Source organism: Callithrix jacchus, chromosome 6 (assembly GCF_049354715.1).
Source record: "Callithrix jacchus isolate 240 chromosome 6, calJac240_pri, whole genome shotgun sequence".
In the NCBI taxonomy this organism is placed as follows: Eukaryota; Metazoa; Chordata; class Mammalia; order Primates; family Cebidae; genus Callithrix; species Callithrix jacchus.
This window is the reverse complement of record NC_133507.1, coordinates 38,499,313-38,514,589: the sequence shown is the minus strand read 5'-3', so window position 1 is coordinate 38,514,589 and position 15,277 is coordinate 38,499,313. Positions and strand designations below refer to the sequence as shown.

General features: G+C 40.7%; 1 protein-coding gene across 8 annotated transcripts in view; it reads right to left on the bottom strand.

The window, feature by feature from the left end:
* The window catches only part of HIBCH (3-hydroxyisobutyryl-CoA hydrolase), a 146,333-nt gene that overhangs the window by 113,268 nt on the left and 17,788 nt on the right, over positions 1 to 15,277 (bottom strand). For 3 of the 8 annotated variants that reach the window (XR_013518843.1, XM_078327083.1, XM_008999089.5), the window contains exon 1: positions 5,937 to 6,053. The exons of 4 other annotated variants lie outside the window; for them this stretch is intronic. Coding sequence is in view for 2 of the 4 variants with exons in the window: in XM_078327083.1 (XP_078183209.1) it covers positions 5,937 to 5,971 (35 nt within the window). In the remaining 2 variants the exon portion in view is untranslated. Of the gene's footprint in view, positions 1 to 1,082; positions 1,630 to 5,936; positions 6,054 to 15,277 lie in introns of those variants that run through there. One more of the 8 variants, XM_054257351.2, reaches the window with a different exon arrangement.

Sequence of the window (15,277 nt, the reverse complement as noted above, 5' to 3'; positions counted from 1 at the left end):
ACTCAGCCAGGCACCACAGCTCATTCCTGTAATTCCAGCACTTTGGGTGGCTGAGGCAGGCAGGGAGTTGCCTGAAGTAAGGAGTTTGAGACCAGCCTGGCCAACACAGCAAAACCCCGTCTCTACTAAAAGTACAAAAGTTAGCTGAGAGTGGTGGTGGGTGCCTGTAATTCCAGCTACTCAGGATGCTAAGGCAGGACAATAGCTTGAACCTGGGAGGCCAAGGTTGCGGTAGGCTGAGATTGCTCCACTGCACTCCAGTCTCCAAGACAACAGCCAAGACTCCGTCTCAAAAAAAAAAAAAAAAAAAAAAAAAAAAAAAATCACCTGGAAACTCATAAAAATTCCAAAGCCCAGGTCACACCAAGACCAATTAATTCAAACTCTGGAGGTGGGGCACCAGCACAGATATTGTTTGAAACTCCCCTAAATGACTTCAAAGAATGGAAGCTGTCATTAAAAATCAACACTTAACACTTCGTAATTATGAAACTGAAGTGACAGATTGTATCTTATTTAGGGATACTTTCTAAACAAGGTTTTCAGAATTACTTTTAAAGTCTGAACTACACTACCCTAAAACACCATTTCTAAAATGTTTTCAACTTGACTCAATTTTATCTTTTTGGAAGTTTTAAGTATTGAAAAATTTAAGAGCTAATTTCTTCAGATCCAGAATGACTTTGGATTCCTTAATGAGGCCAGTACCCAAATGTCATTTCGAAGTTAAAGAGGGTGTTGCCAGATTTGCAAGTGTTATCTAACAGTTAAGTACTAATTGCAAGTAAACAGAACTCAGGCCTAGCTCCAAGTCCCAGTTTTATACATAAAAGATGATTTTATCTAACTCAGAGAAAGTTAATGTAAACCCATCAAACACAAGTGCAAAGCCACTGTGCACAGTATTTACAGGTCATAAAAATCTGTGGACCAATTACTACAAAAAATACATACATACAACCAAATTCCTTGCCAAATTCTATATAATCATACTGCTTTCATTCGTTCTAATTCATACTCATCTGTCGTTTAAAATTTGATATTAGCTTTTATACCTCAAAATGTATTTGAGAATTCAGTACCTCTGAATTTATGATCTTTCCTTTCTACTGGTTCCAAAACTGCCATCTGGTGGAGAAGAAGAGGGCATGCACATCTCCGCTACTTCTAATTTCTTAATTAACTTTGGTTTACCAGGCTTATTTCCTTCAGCTGATGTCAACTTGGCTTTCTAGAAGTCATTCTCATAGTATGGTTCTTGGACAAGGACCATCAACATCCCCTGAAAACTCGTTAGAAACTCTGCTCCACCCCACATCTACTAAACAAGAAATGGTGGAGCCCAGAAATCTGTGTTTAACAAATTCTCCAGGTGGTTATGATGTATGAAGTTTAAATAAACAACCGTCTTAGATGAGAATTTTATGACTCAGGGGCTTCTTGCAATTGTCCAATAAAACAAACATGACCTCACGAAATTAAACGAACTACATAAAACTGTTGAAGTAGGAAGGCATCATGAAAGTAGTGCTTAGTGAAATTATCCCAGAAGTAGGCAAGGTGTGAATAGAGCAGAAAATCAAGTCCAGGAGGCCAATAATTTAGGCGTGCAGCGATGAAGAACAGCAGCTGTGGAAACAGAGGGGAGTGATATTAAGATTATGAAGTAAAAACTCAATGGAAAAGAATGTCAAAAACAACTTTAAGATTTCAAGCCAGGACAACTAGGAGAGTATAAGAAAGACACGGAAAGAAGCTAGCTGGTTTGCAGGATGTAATATAAATTTGATCTTGAATTTCAGTTTGTCTGACATAAGCAGAAATATTCAACAGAGAAAAGAGACTAGAGCTTGAAAGAATAGTTAGGACTAAAGGTATGTCTTATGCCACATACATGTAAAATCATCGAGACAGGAATCTCTCAGCCCTCTATAAGGAATAAATGAGAAAGCTGCAGTTGAAAACTAATTGCCAGAAGGGTGCCACCTGCCAACTGCAACTGTGGTTTCGGTCAGCAGCATTTTATTTTTGTATTCTATTTATTTATTTATTTTTAGAGAAAGGGTCTCACCCTGTCACCCAGGCTGGAGTGCAGTGGTGTGATCATAGGCTCACTGCAGCCTCAATCTCCTGGGCCCAAGCCTTCTGAACAGCTAGGACTATAGGCACACACCACCACACCTGACTAATTTTAAAATTTTTCATAGAGACACAATCTATGTTGCCCAGGCTGATCTTGAATTCATGGGCTGTGATACTCCAGCCTCAGCCGCCCAAAGTGCTGGGACTACAGGCTTGAGTCACCATGCCTGGCGCAGTAGTGTTTTAAAACTACTAACATTATCTGCATGGAATAGGAGAGATTAAAAAGAAGGAAAAAAAAAGAGAAAAACTACTAACATTTAAAAATCAAGAGACTTCACCTAAAAATGCAGTTTTTCTAGAAAAATCAATTATGGAAACCCTGAGTCTATATTCTGTAAGGGCAACAATGCCTGGGGCTGAGAAGCTGCCTCCTCTCTAGAGCACTCCCTCCAGCTCACCAGTCAGTCCCCCACACTGCCATCTAGCCAGCATCTGTCAGTGCTTCCTTCTCAGCCTCTGCATTCAGGCTAGTGATTCCTAACCCAGAAAAAACCTAACAGAGCATCAAAGATTGAGCCTTCGATCAACTAAGAAACAACTAAGTAGAAGTAAAAGAGAAGAGGCCAGGTGGCTCCCAGCACTTTGGGAGGCTGAGGCGGACAGATCACGAAGTCAGGAGTTCAAGATCAGTTTGGCCAACATAGTGAAACCCCTCCTCAACTAAAAATACACACACACACACACACATACACACACCAATTAGCGAAGTGTGGTGGTGTGCACCTATAATCCTAGCTACTCGGGCGGGTGGCTGAGGCAGGAGAATCATGTGAACCCAGGAGGTGGAGGTTGCAGTGAGCTGAGATCACGCCACTGCACTCCAGCCCAGGCAACAGTGCGAGACTCCATCTCTAAATAAATAAATAAATAAATAAAATAGAAGTAAAAGAGAATAGAGGCAGTCAAAGAGCAAGAACCAAAACAATATAGTTCAGCAGAGTACAGAGCAGATGGAAAAGGCAATAAGGCCTATTAACAACCTAAAAAGTAACCTTTTTTTTTTTTTTTTTTTTTTTGAGACTAGGTTTCTATGCATTGCCCAGGCTGGAGAGCAGTGGCACAATTATAGTTCACCCAGTAAACTTGAACTCCTGGGCTCAAATCCTCCCACCTCAGCCACCCGCACTGGAAGGAAAGGCGTAAGCCACCATATCCAGCTAGTTTTTTTATTTCTTATTTTTTATACAAATGGGGTATTGCTATGCTGCCCGGGATTGTCTTAAACTCCCACCTTGGCTTCTCAAAGTGCTACGAATATAGGCATGAGACACCATACCCAACAAAGAGCAACCTCTTTGAAGAGGCTTCCTGACTCCCTCTCCCTATCTAAATCTGGCTCTCATAACTGTACTTTTCCCTTAAGACGCTTACCAGAATTGGTAACTAAAAATTACTTTTCGCTATTTGCTTCCTATCTGCTCTCCTTTCAGACTCCAAGGGCCTTACATAAGGAACAGCAGGAACACCAAGCAGTCCAGGGTGGCTACAGGATAAAAGAAATGCCTACGACTGTGCTTCCCAGAAAGTAGAACAGAACAGTAGGCAATTGTTCATTCACGAATATACTGGGGCCAAATCTATGAAATCCAGGCTGGTAAATTTGTATTTAATGGCATAAGCAGAACAGCACCTCTGAGCAGAAGAATGGCAGGCACTGAAGTAAACCTTAGCAAGATTAACCTGGCAATCATATACAAAAACAATTCACACTGCGAAGATGAAAAAGTGATAAATTTGAGACTACTGATGAAACCTGAATCTGCAGGAAGAGGTAAGGTCTGGGAGTGTGGGAGAACTTAGATAACTTTGAGAATCTAGAAGAATGATAGTGCCGAGAGAGAGAGAGAGAGAGAGACAGACAGAGAGAGAGACAGAGAGAGAGAGAGAGAGAGGGAAAGAGAAAGAGTTATACTTATATGCAATTTTTTTTCCTTTTTTCCTGAGATGGAGTCTTGCTCTGTCGCCCAGTGGTGGAGTGCAGTGATGCGATCTCAGCTCACTGCAACCTCCGCCTCCCAGGTTCAAGCAATTCTCCTGCCTCCGCCTCCCAAGTAGTTGGGATTACAGGCACCTGCCACCACACCCAGCTAATTTTTTTGTATTTATCGTTGAGACAGGGTTTCACCATGTCGGCCAACCTGGTCTTACTCCTGACCTCGGATGATATGCCTGCCTCAGCCTCCCAAAGTGCTGGGATCACAAGCGTGATCCTGTGCCTAGCCCTTATGTGCAAATTTATATATGAAGTGCAACTGAGACATTCAGAGGGTTGGACCAGCACTGCAGCTCAGGGCAAGTCAGGTTAGGCAAAAATTTGAGTTATCCTAAGAGATGATTTATTTGGGAACCAAAAAACCTCCAAGAGCTAAATTGCACTGGGGTAAGAGAAGACGTGGTGGAGAGTAGCATTAAGAAAGTAGGCCAGTACTGGGGAAGCCGAGGGAGGCCAGAGTTCAAGTGTGGATGCCCAACACTGTCAGCCATGGCCCAAGGCCCTTTTTTCTCTCAGAAACACTTCCCTTATATATTTGTGGGTTAGGCTGTTGTGGACTGGACCACCTTGGCCTCTGCTTTCTAGGATAATGCCCACTCCAGGGCTGAGTCTGGAAAAGGCATCTCAGATCAAAGGCCCCAAAACAGTCCTGGCCTCACCTCCAGAGTCTGCATCTTGGAACACAGGGTGGAAGAAAGCCAAGCTGAATTGTGGGAATGACAGATCCTTTCCAAGTCAGTTAACTTTAACAAACATGTCTTTCCAATTTGTTTCTCAATTTGCTATTTGCTGACAACACTGAAAAAGCACAGCAACGATTATGTGTACTGATTTTCTTAGTATTTACTAAATCTCTCCATGAGCTGGTGCAAAGACAACTAATTTTAAGGTATTGAAAAAACAAGCAGAAAAGTAACTCTTCAATGTTTAACAAGTATCTACTGAGACACAGGTCTGTGGATACAATGTTAGACATCTAAACACTTTCCATTGAAACTATTGTTCTTAAGTCAAAGAAACACTTTCATTCCTTTGCAGGAAACCCGGAAGGCAAATTTTAAGGCTTCAAGAACCCAGTAATTTAAGTTGTCCTTACTTTAAGGAAACAAGGATATTTCTCTCTTCAAATGGACGCAGCTGCTACCTGGAATGACAGCACGGCCAGGCAGTGGGCTACGCAAGACTCATGAGGCCTAACTTCCTAAAGATGATGGCTACCAGATTTCCTAGGCTGAGCTCAAGGCGCAGTGAGGGGTACTTTCGAAAAGTTAAACAACTTTTGCAAACATGTTCCCCCATGCCACGTTAAATATCGGCAACACTAGCCTGAAAATTCCAGACGCCTGTATTGACGCTGGAGCCATGCAAGAAAGCTGAATAAAATCACACCACGGGCAGACAGACGTGCAGCAAGTGGCAAAGCACCTGTGTGTATTGGTTCCACAAAACATGCTGCACAATTCCTGTAAGCTGAATCCCTCCGTGTTCCCAAACTGCACCCAACTTTGAAGAAAGGAAAGAAATTGAAGCCAAAAAAATGAAAGTCGTGTGGGGACAAGGCTGAATTGAAAGCCAGAGGCAGAAAACGAGGGTGTTGCTGCAAAGAAGATGCTAGAGAGAGAAAGAAGAGACAGGGAGGCGGGCTGGGGCTTGGGGCTGGCCGAGGTTGGGGTCTCAGAGCTGCGCTTCCGAGCGCGACTCGAAACTTCGAGGCCAGCAGCCTCCATCCCTGGCCCTTTTCCCTCTTCGGCGAAAGCCGCGGAAGAGCCGGCCCTTGGCAGCTCGCTCGCTCACTCACCTTGACATGAACCTCCACAACTCCAGCTGCCCCATCGCCAAACACTCCGGAGCTAAAGCAGCAAAGCGAGAAGCACCGGGACACTTCCACCCCCTCACGTAAGCCCCGCCCACCGCCGTCCTGCGCCGCCGCGCACAGATGACAAGTCCTCCAGGAGGCCAGAGCGGCCTATAGCGGCCTTTTCCGCTACGCGACGCTGAGGGGCGGGGCAAGAACGACGCCGGGAGGAAACAGTTTAGGGCGGGTAAGGGAGATGGGACCGGGGCGTGGCCTGAGATCCGAGACTGGGCCCGGGAGAAGGCGGAGAGCGAGCAGAGGCGAGGCGGGGAGAGAGAGAAGAGAGCGGACCAGGGCGGATTCGCAGAAAAGGAGATTGCCCTCTAGAGGCTGTCTTAGCCCAAAGCCCAATCTGTTGTCTAGGCTTGACCTGCCAATTTGACCAGCCGCGACTGATGTGAAAGACTTTTCTGGAATTTTAGTAATTTTTAACTAAAAATGTAAACTTAGTATTCTTTGAGAATCAAGTAGAGGAATTACGCTTGATAAAGGACATCGGTGTAGTTTATTTATTCCTAACCCAATATAGCAGAACTCCTTTAACAGGATTGAGACATTTTCAGTTTTCTTGGGAAAAGTTATAAGTCCCCCACTCTTCCTCAAAGACAAACAAGAGTTGTCTAATTAAAAGATAATAGATGTCTTCCCAACTAAAGTAAGTTACTGTTATCAGTGAGAGCATAATTACATTCAGAAAGTAGCTTATTCTTAAACGAAACCAACGTATAACTCAACCACTAGGATCACCTGTTAAATTGAGGAAAGCATTCCTCTGCTTCCAGACCCACCCAGATGTCCAGCAGAAAACATTTCATCGCCACTAAAGTATTGACACATTTATCAGAAAGAAGAAATCTGGTGACAAATTTCAGAGAGGACACATGAAAGACGTTTTCTTAGTACCATGATATTTAAAGAGATATTGAGACTTTGATCAAAAATTACTTTGCTAACCTAGGTAAAATGTAATAACCAAATGCCCACTGAGAAGAGGACAGACAACAAATATCACCGAAGGAACTCCTTACTTGCAATTTGGTTTTTAGTGGCCTACAGGACATCACCATCTGACATCATCATCATGTTTCATTCACTGCACGGAGCAATGAACCAGTCATCTATCTGACCTAGAATGGTTTACTGGGAAAAGCATGGACTTACCTGTCAGACAGACTGAGATTCAAATCTTCCTTGTCACATGTGTGAAATCTGAGTCTCATAAGGCCCCATCATTAGAAGGGTGCTGTGCTTGTTTTAATGCTGTGCTATTAATAATTTTTGAACAAGGAACCACAAATTTTAATTTTACAGTAGGCCTGCAAATTTTGAAAATCAGTCCTACCCCTAGCACACTAATAGTTTAATGACCTTGAGCAAATTATATAGCTTTTCAGAATCTCCATTTTTTCATCTAAAAATGGGTGTGCTGATGACTAAAGACTAGAGGTGTTTGTGAAGATCCAATAAAATACAGATGGAAAGTCTGGGCATGGTGGCTCACGCCTGTAATCCCAGCACTTGGGGAGGCCAAGGTGGGCAGATCACGAGGTCAAGAGATTGAGACCATCCTGGCCAACATGGTGAAACCCCGTCTCTACTAAAAACACAAAAATTAGCTAGGTGTGGTGGCACGTGCCTGTAATTCCAGCTAGTCAGGAGGCTGAGGCAGGAAAATCGCTTGAACCTGGGAGGTGGAGGTTGCAGTGAGCCGAGATCACATGGCCACTGAACTCCAGCCTGGCAACAGAGCAAGACTCCATCTAAAAAATAAAATATAAAAAAAACCCAAATGGAAATATGTGCATAAATTACTTAGGACCTTTTGGGTATTCAAGATCTGTCAGTTGTCCCACACCTTCCACCTAAAACGGTCCTTCCTATTCTTAAATTCTCTATTTCTTCCAATGATGCTATTGATCTTCTGGCTTCCAGCTCTAGAAACCATAGTCCTTTAAAAAAAAATTATCTTAACATTCTATTTTGAAGATTTTTCAAACATATAGCAAAGTTTTAAAAATTTAAAGTAAACACCTATGTGCTCACCACACAGATTCTACCTAGATTTGCATTTTATCTTGCTTTATTCCTTATCCCAATTATCTTATTTTTTAATGCATTTCAAAGTTAATTACAGGCATTGTTTTACTTCTCCCAAAATATGGCATGTGTCTTATTATCTAGAGTTAAATATTTGTTTACATATTTTTCCTTTTGAGACAAAATTTATATTCTGTGAAATGCTCAAATCTTAAGTGTACATTCACTGAGTTTGACAAATGTATATACACTTGTGCAACCAAAACTCCTGAGATATAAACCATTGTCATCACCCCAGAAAGCTTCCCTTCACGATTTTCCAGTCATTCTCTGCCTATCACTGCTTTCCCCACCTCACGCCCACCCCAGAGGCAACCACTGTTCTATTTTGAAAACCATTGTTGTTTGTTTTGAGGCTGGGTCTCACTCTATCACTCAGGCTAGAGTACAGTGCCACAATCACAGCTGACTGCAGCTTCAACCTCCCTGGGCTCAAGCAATCCTTGCCCTCAGCCTCCTGAGTAGATGGGACATCAGGCACATGCCACCACATCCAGCTAATTTTTGTATATTTTTCGGAGAGATACGGTCTTGCCATGTTACCCAGCCTGGCCTCCAACTCCTTGGCTCAAGAGATCTGCCCACCTTGACCTCCCAAAATGCTGAGACTGCAGGTGTTAGACACCGCACCCGGTCTGATTTTTTCTTGATTACTTTTGCATTTTCTAAAAATTCGTATAAAATGGAATGAATCAGTGTGCACTTTTTGTGTATAGTGTTTTTCACTTAACAAAATGTCCATATCGTGTGTGTCAGTAGTTTGCTCTATTTTATTATTAATACTTTATTATATGAATACACCACAGTTTATTGATCCATGCTCCTCTTGATAGATTCCAGGGGCTGTTGCCAGTTGGGGCTACTATGAATAAAGCTGCTCTAAACATTCTTGTGTAAATCTTTTGCAGACATATTTTTCCTTTTCTCTTGGGTAAATATCTATACATAGAATGTCTTGTGTATAGGGTAGGTCAATGTTTGGTTGTATATGAAACAACCAGACCCTTTTCAAGTGTTTGTATCATTTTGGTCAAGAATTCTGGTGGCAGACAATCCACAGAATTGGGAAAAATGTTTACAAATAACATATTTGATAAAAAGCTATCTAGAATATATAAAGAGCTATCACCATTTAAATAACAGAATTTTTAAATGGATAACAAATTTGAATATACTATACAGCTCTCCAAAAAAGACATGTGAATGATCATTCATCATATGAAAAGATGCTCAACATTATTGGCCAGCAGGGAAATGCACACCAAAATCACAATGACTTCACACCCACTGTAATTTTTTTAAAAAAACAAGTGTTAGTGAGGAGAATTTGGAATACTCAGACACCACTGGTGGGAATGTAGGATGGTGCGGCTACCTTGGAAAAACATCTGGCAGTTCCACAAATGGTTAAACAGTGACCATATGACCCAACAATTCCATACCTAGGTATAATACCCAAAATAAATGAAAACATAGTCCTCACAAAAACTTGTACACAATGTTTATGGTAGCATTATTCATAATTGCCAAAAAGTAGAAATAACCCAAATGTCCATCAACTGATAAGTAGGTAAAAACAAAAGTTACATATCTATACAATGAAGTATTATTTGGCAAGAAACAGAAATGAAGTACTGATACATCATGATACAACATGAGCAAACATGGAAAACACTGTGCTAAATGAAAGAAGCCAGTCACAATAGGCCACATATTATATAATACCATTTGCATGAGTGTCTAAAATAAGCAAATGTGTACAAAATAGAAAGTAGACTAAGGTTGCCTAAGGTTTGAAAGGAGGTAGGAGAGTTGGAGAGTGACAGCTGAGGGGTACAGGGTTTTCTGGTGGAGTAATGAAAATATTCTTTTTAATTTTTATTTATTTTTTTGTTTGCTATATTTTGAGAATTGCTGCTATCTATTAACTGTTATCTTTTTTTTAAAGAAGGAGAGGAAGACAGAGGAAGAAAAAGAGAGAACAGGAATGTTGTTTTATTCTAAAAATGGGTATTGAAAACTTCTTTTATACCAATAATTGTGCTTAATAATGGCCAATCAATATTTCATTTAAAGCTATGAGTAGGTGTGGTGTGATACTGATAAGAATGTATATTTTGTGTATTTAAAATGGAGAGTTCTATAATTGTTTATTAAGTTTATTTGCTCTGGATCTGAGTTCAAGTCTTGGATATCCTTATTAATTTTCAGTCTCATTGATCTATCTAATATTGATATTGAAGTCTCCCACTATTATTGTGTGGGAGTCTAGGGAGTCTAAGTCTCTTTATAGGTCTTATGTATCTGGGTGTTCCTGTATTGGGTGCATATATATTTAGGATCGTTAGCTCTTCTTGTTGCATTGATCCTTTTACCATTATATCTTTGTTGCTTTAAAATCTATTTTATCAGAGGCGAGAATTGCAACTCCTGCTTTTTATTTATTAATTTATTTTTGCTCTCGATTTGGTTGGTAAATCTTTCTCCATCCCTTTGTTTTGAGTCTTTTTGTATCCTTGCATGTGAAATGGGTCTGGATACAGCATACCATTGGATTTTGGCTGTATCTTTTGATTAAGGGATTTCGTCGATTTAAATTTAGGATTACTACCATTTGATGTTAGCTGGCTGTTTTGTCCATTCGTTGATGTAAATTCTTCATTATGTTGATGCTCTTTACTTTTTGGTATATTTTTGGAAAGGCTAATACTGGTTGTTCCTTTCTATGTGTAATGCTTCTTTCAGAAGCTCTTGTAAAGCAGGCCTGGTGGTAATAAAATCTCTGAGTACTTACTTGTTCATAAAAAAAAATTGTTTTTCCTTCAGTTGTGAAGCTTAGTTTGGCTGGATATGAAATTCTGGGCTGAAAGTTCTTTTCTTTAAAGATGTCGAATATTGGCCCCAACTCTCTTCTGGCTTGTAGGGTTTCTGCTGAGAGATCTGCTGTAAGTCTGATAGGTTTCCCTTTGTGGGTAACCTGACCTTTCTCTCTGGCTGCCCTTAGTATTTTCTCCTTCATTTCAACCCTGGTGAATCTAATGATTATGTGCCTTGGGGTTGCTCTTCTTGAGGAATATCTTTGTGGTGTTCTCTGTGTTACCTCGAGTTGAATATTGTCCTGCCTTGCTAGGTTGGGAAAGTTTTCCTGAATAATATCGTGATGAGTATTTTTCAGCTTGGATTCATTCTCTTCGTCACATTCAGGTACACCTATCAAACGTAGATTAGGTCTTTTCACATAGTCCCATATTTCTTGAAGACTTTGCTGATTCCTTTTTATACTTTTTCATTTTATTTCATTAAGTTGGTCTTTGATCTCTGACATCCTTTCTTCTGCTTGATCAATTCAGCTATTAAAACTTGTGCATATTTTGCGAAGTTCTCATGTTGTGTTTTTCAACTACATTAATTCATTTATATTCCTCTCTATATTGTCTATTCTTGTTAGCATTTTGTCAAACCTTTTTTCAAAGTTCTTAGTTTCTTTACATTGGGTTAGAACAAGTTCTTTTAACTCCCAGAAGTTTCTTATCATCCACCTTCTGAAGCCTGATTCTGTTAATGGAACACAGTCCTTCTCCATCAGGTCTTGTTACATTGCTGATGAGGAACTGTAATCCCCCGTAGAGGGAGAGGCATTCTGATTTTGGGTATTCTCGGCCTTTTTAGGCTGGTTTCTTCCCTTTGTTATAAATTTATCCATCTGTCATCTTTACAATTACTGCCTTTCTAATTAGGTTTCTGAGTGGACGTCCAATTTATTGCTTCCCAGCGCCGGAATCTGAGCAACCCACTGCGCCGGCCAAAACAGCAGCGTTAAGACTGATGGTGCTCTTCTGCCTGGGAATCTCAGGTCTGGCTTCCTTCCTGAGTTTGTAATAGGTGACTCTGCCTTCCCGGAGCTCCAAACGTCAGTCAGAAGGGGAACCAATCCCGTTTACTCTGCACCAAGAGCTGCTGCTCCAAGGCACGAGCAAAACTGCTGCGCTGGCCACAAGAGTCGCACTGGTGACCCATGGGGCTCCTCCACTGGGAATCTTCTGGTCCATGAGCGACAAAAATTCGTCAGAAAATGTGGCATCCTCTCGTTCTCTGTGTTTTCACTGGGAGCTACAATCCCGAGCTGTTAGCGATCAGCCGTCTTGGATCTCTGAAAATATTCTAAAATGAATAGTGGTGATGATTGGGCTACACTAAAATGAAAATATTGTAAAATGGATAGTGGTGATGGTTGACTGAATCATATACTTTATATGGGTGAATTGCATGGCATATAAATTATATCTTAATTTTTAAATAAAGAATTCTGGTTGCTTCATATCCTCAGCCACATTTTGTATTGCCAGTCTTTTTCATTTTAGTCATGCTGGTTTGTGTGTAGTGTTATCTCCTTGTGGTTTTTATTTTAATTTTCCTGATGTCTGATGATGTTGAGCACTTTTTCATATGCTTATTGTCTTCTTAACATTTTCTTGCCCATTTTTAAATTGGGTTATCTTTCTATTCATGTTTGATTTTGTCTTTTTTATTATTGTTCAATTATCTATCTCTGTCACAAATTACCCCTACAATTTAGCAGCTTAAAGAAACCAACATTTATTGTTTCTCAGAGATTGCAAGGCTCAGGAATCAGGGAGAGACTTAGCCAGGTAGATCTGGCTCAAGGTCACTCATGAGGCTGCAAAGCATTGGCTGGGATTGCAGTCATCTGTATGCTCAGCTTCCAAACTCATGTGGTTGTTGGTGAGTTACAGGTGATTTCACATGGGTCTCTCCATGGGGCTCTCACAGTGTAGCAGCTGGCTTCCTCTGGAGAGAGAGAGCCCAGAGAAAGAGCTTCCAAGAGAGAAGCCACAATATCTTATATCCATCACTACTGCTTATTTTATTGGTCATGAGGGCAACCCCAGTACAGTATAGAAAATTTTATAAGAGTTCGCATGTTCAGATGCAAGGATCCTTTCCGGCTGTTTGGAGGCTGGCTGTCATACTTGATTTTTTTTTCTGTCTTCATTGCCCATCAGTCATCAAGGCATACCAGTTATTTCTTTGAAAGATCTCTCAGATTTGTTCTATCCTCTCAAAACCTCCACTGCTACCATTCTAGTACCCACTTGTTAACTCATTCCAGATTTAACTTTTCTCTTCTCCCTCAACCATCACACCCTTCAATTCATTCTGCATTTTGCTGAAAATAAATTTTCCTAATATACAATTTTGATGGATTATTAAGGTGCTAAATAATCTCACAATTGTCTATAGCTATCTTGTCCAAAACTAGACACAGGTGACTACTGTGCACTTAAAGTGTGGCTGGTATAACTGGGAACTCAATTTTTAAAAATTTACATTTAAAAACTAAAGCAGTGGTAAACATTTTATATTGATTACATGTTATAATAACAGTATTTTGGATGTATTGGGTTAGAGAAAATATATTACTTAAATTAAGTTTCCCTGTGTCTTTTTACTTTTTCAATGGGGCTACTAGAAAATATTAAATTACAGCCAGGCATGGTGGCTCATGCCTGTAATCCCAGCACTTTGGGAGGCCAAGGTAGGTGAATCACCTGAGGTCAGAAGTGAGAGACCAACCTGGCCAACATGGTGAAACCCCGACTCTACTAAAACTACAAAAATTAACCAGGCATGGTGGTGCACATCTGTAGTCCCAGCAACAGTCTGTTCCTCCTAGGGCTGAGGCAGGAGAATTGCTTAAACCCAGGAGGCAGAGGTTGCAGTGAGCCGAGATCATGACATTGCACTCTGGCCTGGGTGACAAGATCGAAACTTCATCTCAAAAAGAAAAAAAAAGTTAATTACATATGCGGCTCACATTGTGTCTGTATTAAACAACAGTGGTCTATAACATTTCCTTCAAACTGACTGACTTTTGAGGCAACAAAAACAAGCCTTCACCTTAGCTATTCAACCTTATTTACCATTTACCTGCTCTTATTCCTGTCACCTGCATCTCCCCTGGATGCCTCTGAGTATATAATATTGATTTTCTGCCACTGCTCCTCAGCCCATGCAATTCCTTATACCAAGAAAGCCATTCTTCTTTTATCCTCCTCTAGAATGTATTCAGCCTAAAGGCTCAAGTCTTATCTCTCTGTAGTAGTATTTTACTATAACGTCTACTGCGCTCTCCTATCTCAATTTCAATTATATTTCTAATTCATTCTTCATTACTTCTCTCTCTCCCTCTGTCTCTCTTGAGACAAAGTCTCACTATGTTGCTCATGCTGGACTCGAATTCCTGAGCTCAAGTGATCCTTCCACTTCAGCCTACCCAATAGCTGCTACTACAGGTACACATACTGCACCTGGCTTATGACTTACTTCTTACATAATTTATTGTCATAATTGAATGAGAATTTCCTCTCTCAAACAAATTGCACATTCCTTGACGACAGGAACTGTATCTTATACTTTGTCTGAATCTTTCAAAATCCTAGTGCTGGGACATGGTAAGAGGCCTTACAAATTTTATATACTAATTATATGAAGGACATTTTGTATACAAATAACTTTGTTATATTCTAACCAGTGTAAACCCTGGCATTAATGTGGAAAAAATAAGGTTGTAAAATTTATTTGTCAAAATGCAAGTACTGCTTGATGTAAGTACCCATAATGCGAAAGATTATCTAGGAGCCAGCACAAGGGCTGAGTAATAGAAAAGTGATGCCCTCATACTTTAATTTCCGGGAAATCAACAATTAGCAATCAATGAAGGCTCTGAAGAACCTGCCAAAAGGCCATTCTTGTTGCACTGAGGCTCCTCAGCACACCCAGCCCTGTCCCATCCCCCTCTCAGTGAAGTTCCACCACCAGTCAAGGATGTCTGTGAATGCCAGGAATGAAATGCAAGATGCTTATTTTCATTGTCCCAATAGCCCACTTCTGGAAGGATCTCTGAGATCCTGCCTTTTCCTGACTCTAACCAGCTGTGCTACCTAGTCGACTCTACCTTGCCTCCTCACTCATAGGGTGAGTAGGAAACCTCAAGATTAAACCCTCTACCCCTTTCATGCCTCTTGGAAATATGCTGAAACCCACTTGTTTTCCTTTTCATTGCATTTGTAATTTTTCCAAAAATTTACAAAGTGGTCCTTTGAGTGAAGGGTGTGTTCCATGCCAGTGTTCCTTGCCAAGCCAGAGTAAGGTTCTCTGACAAGCAG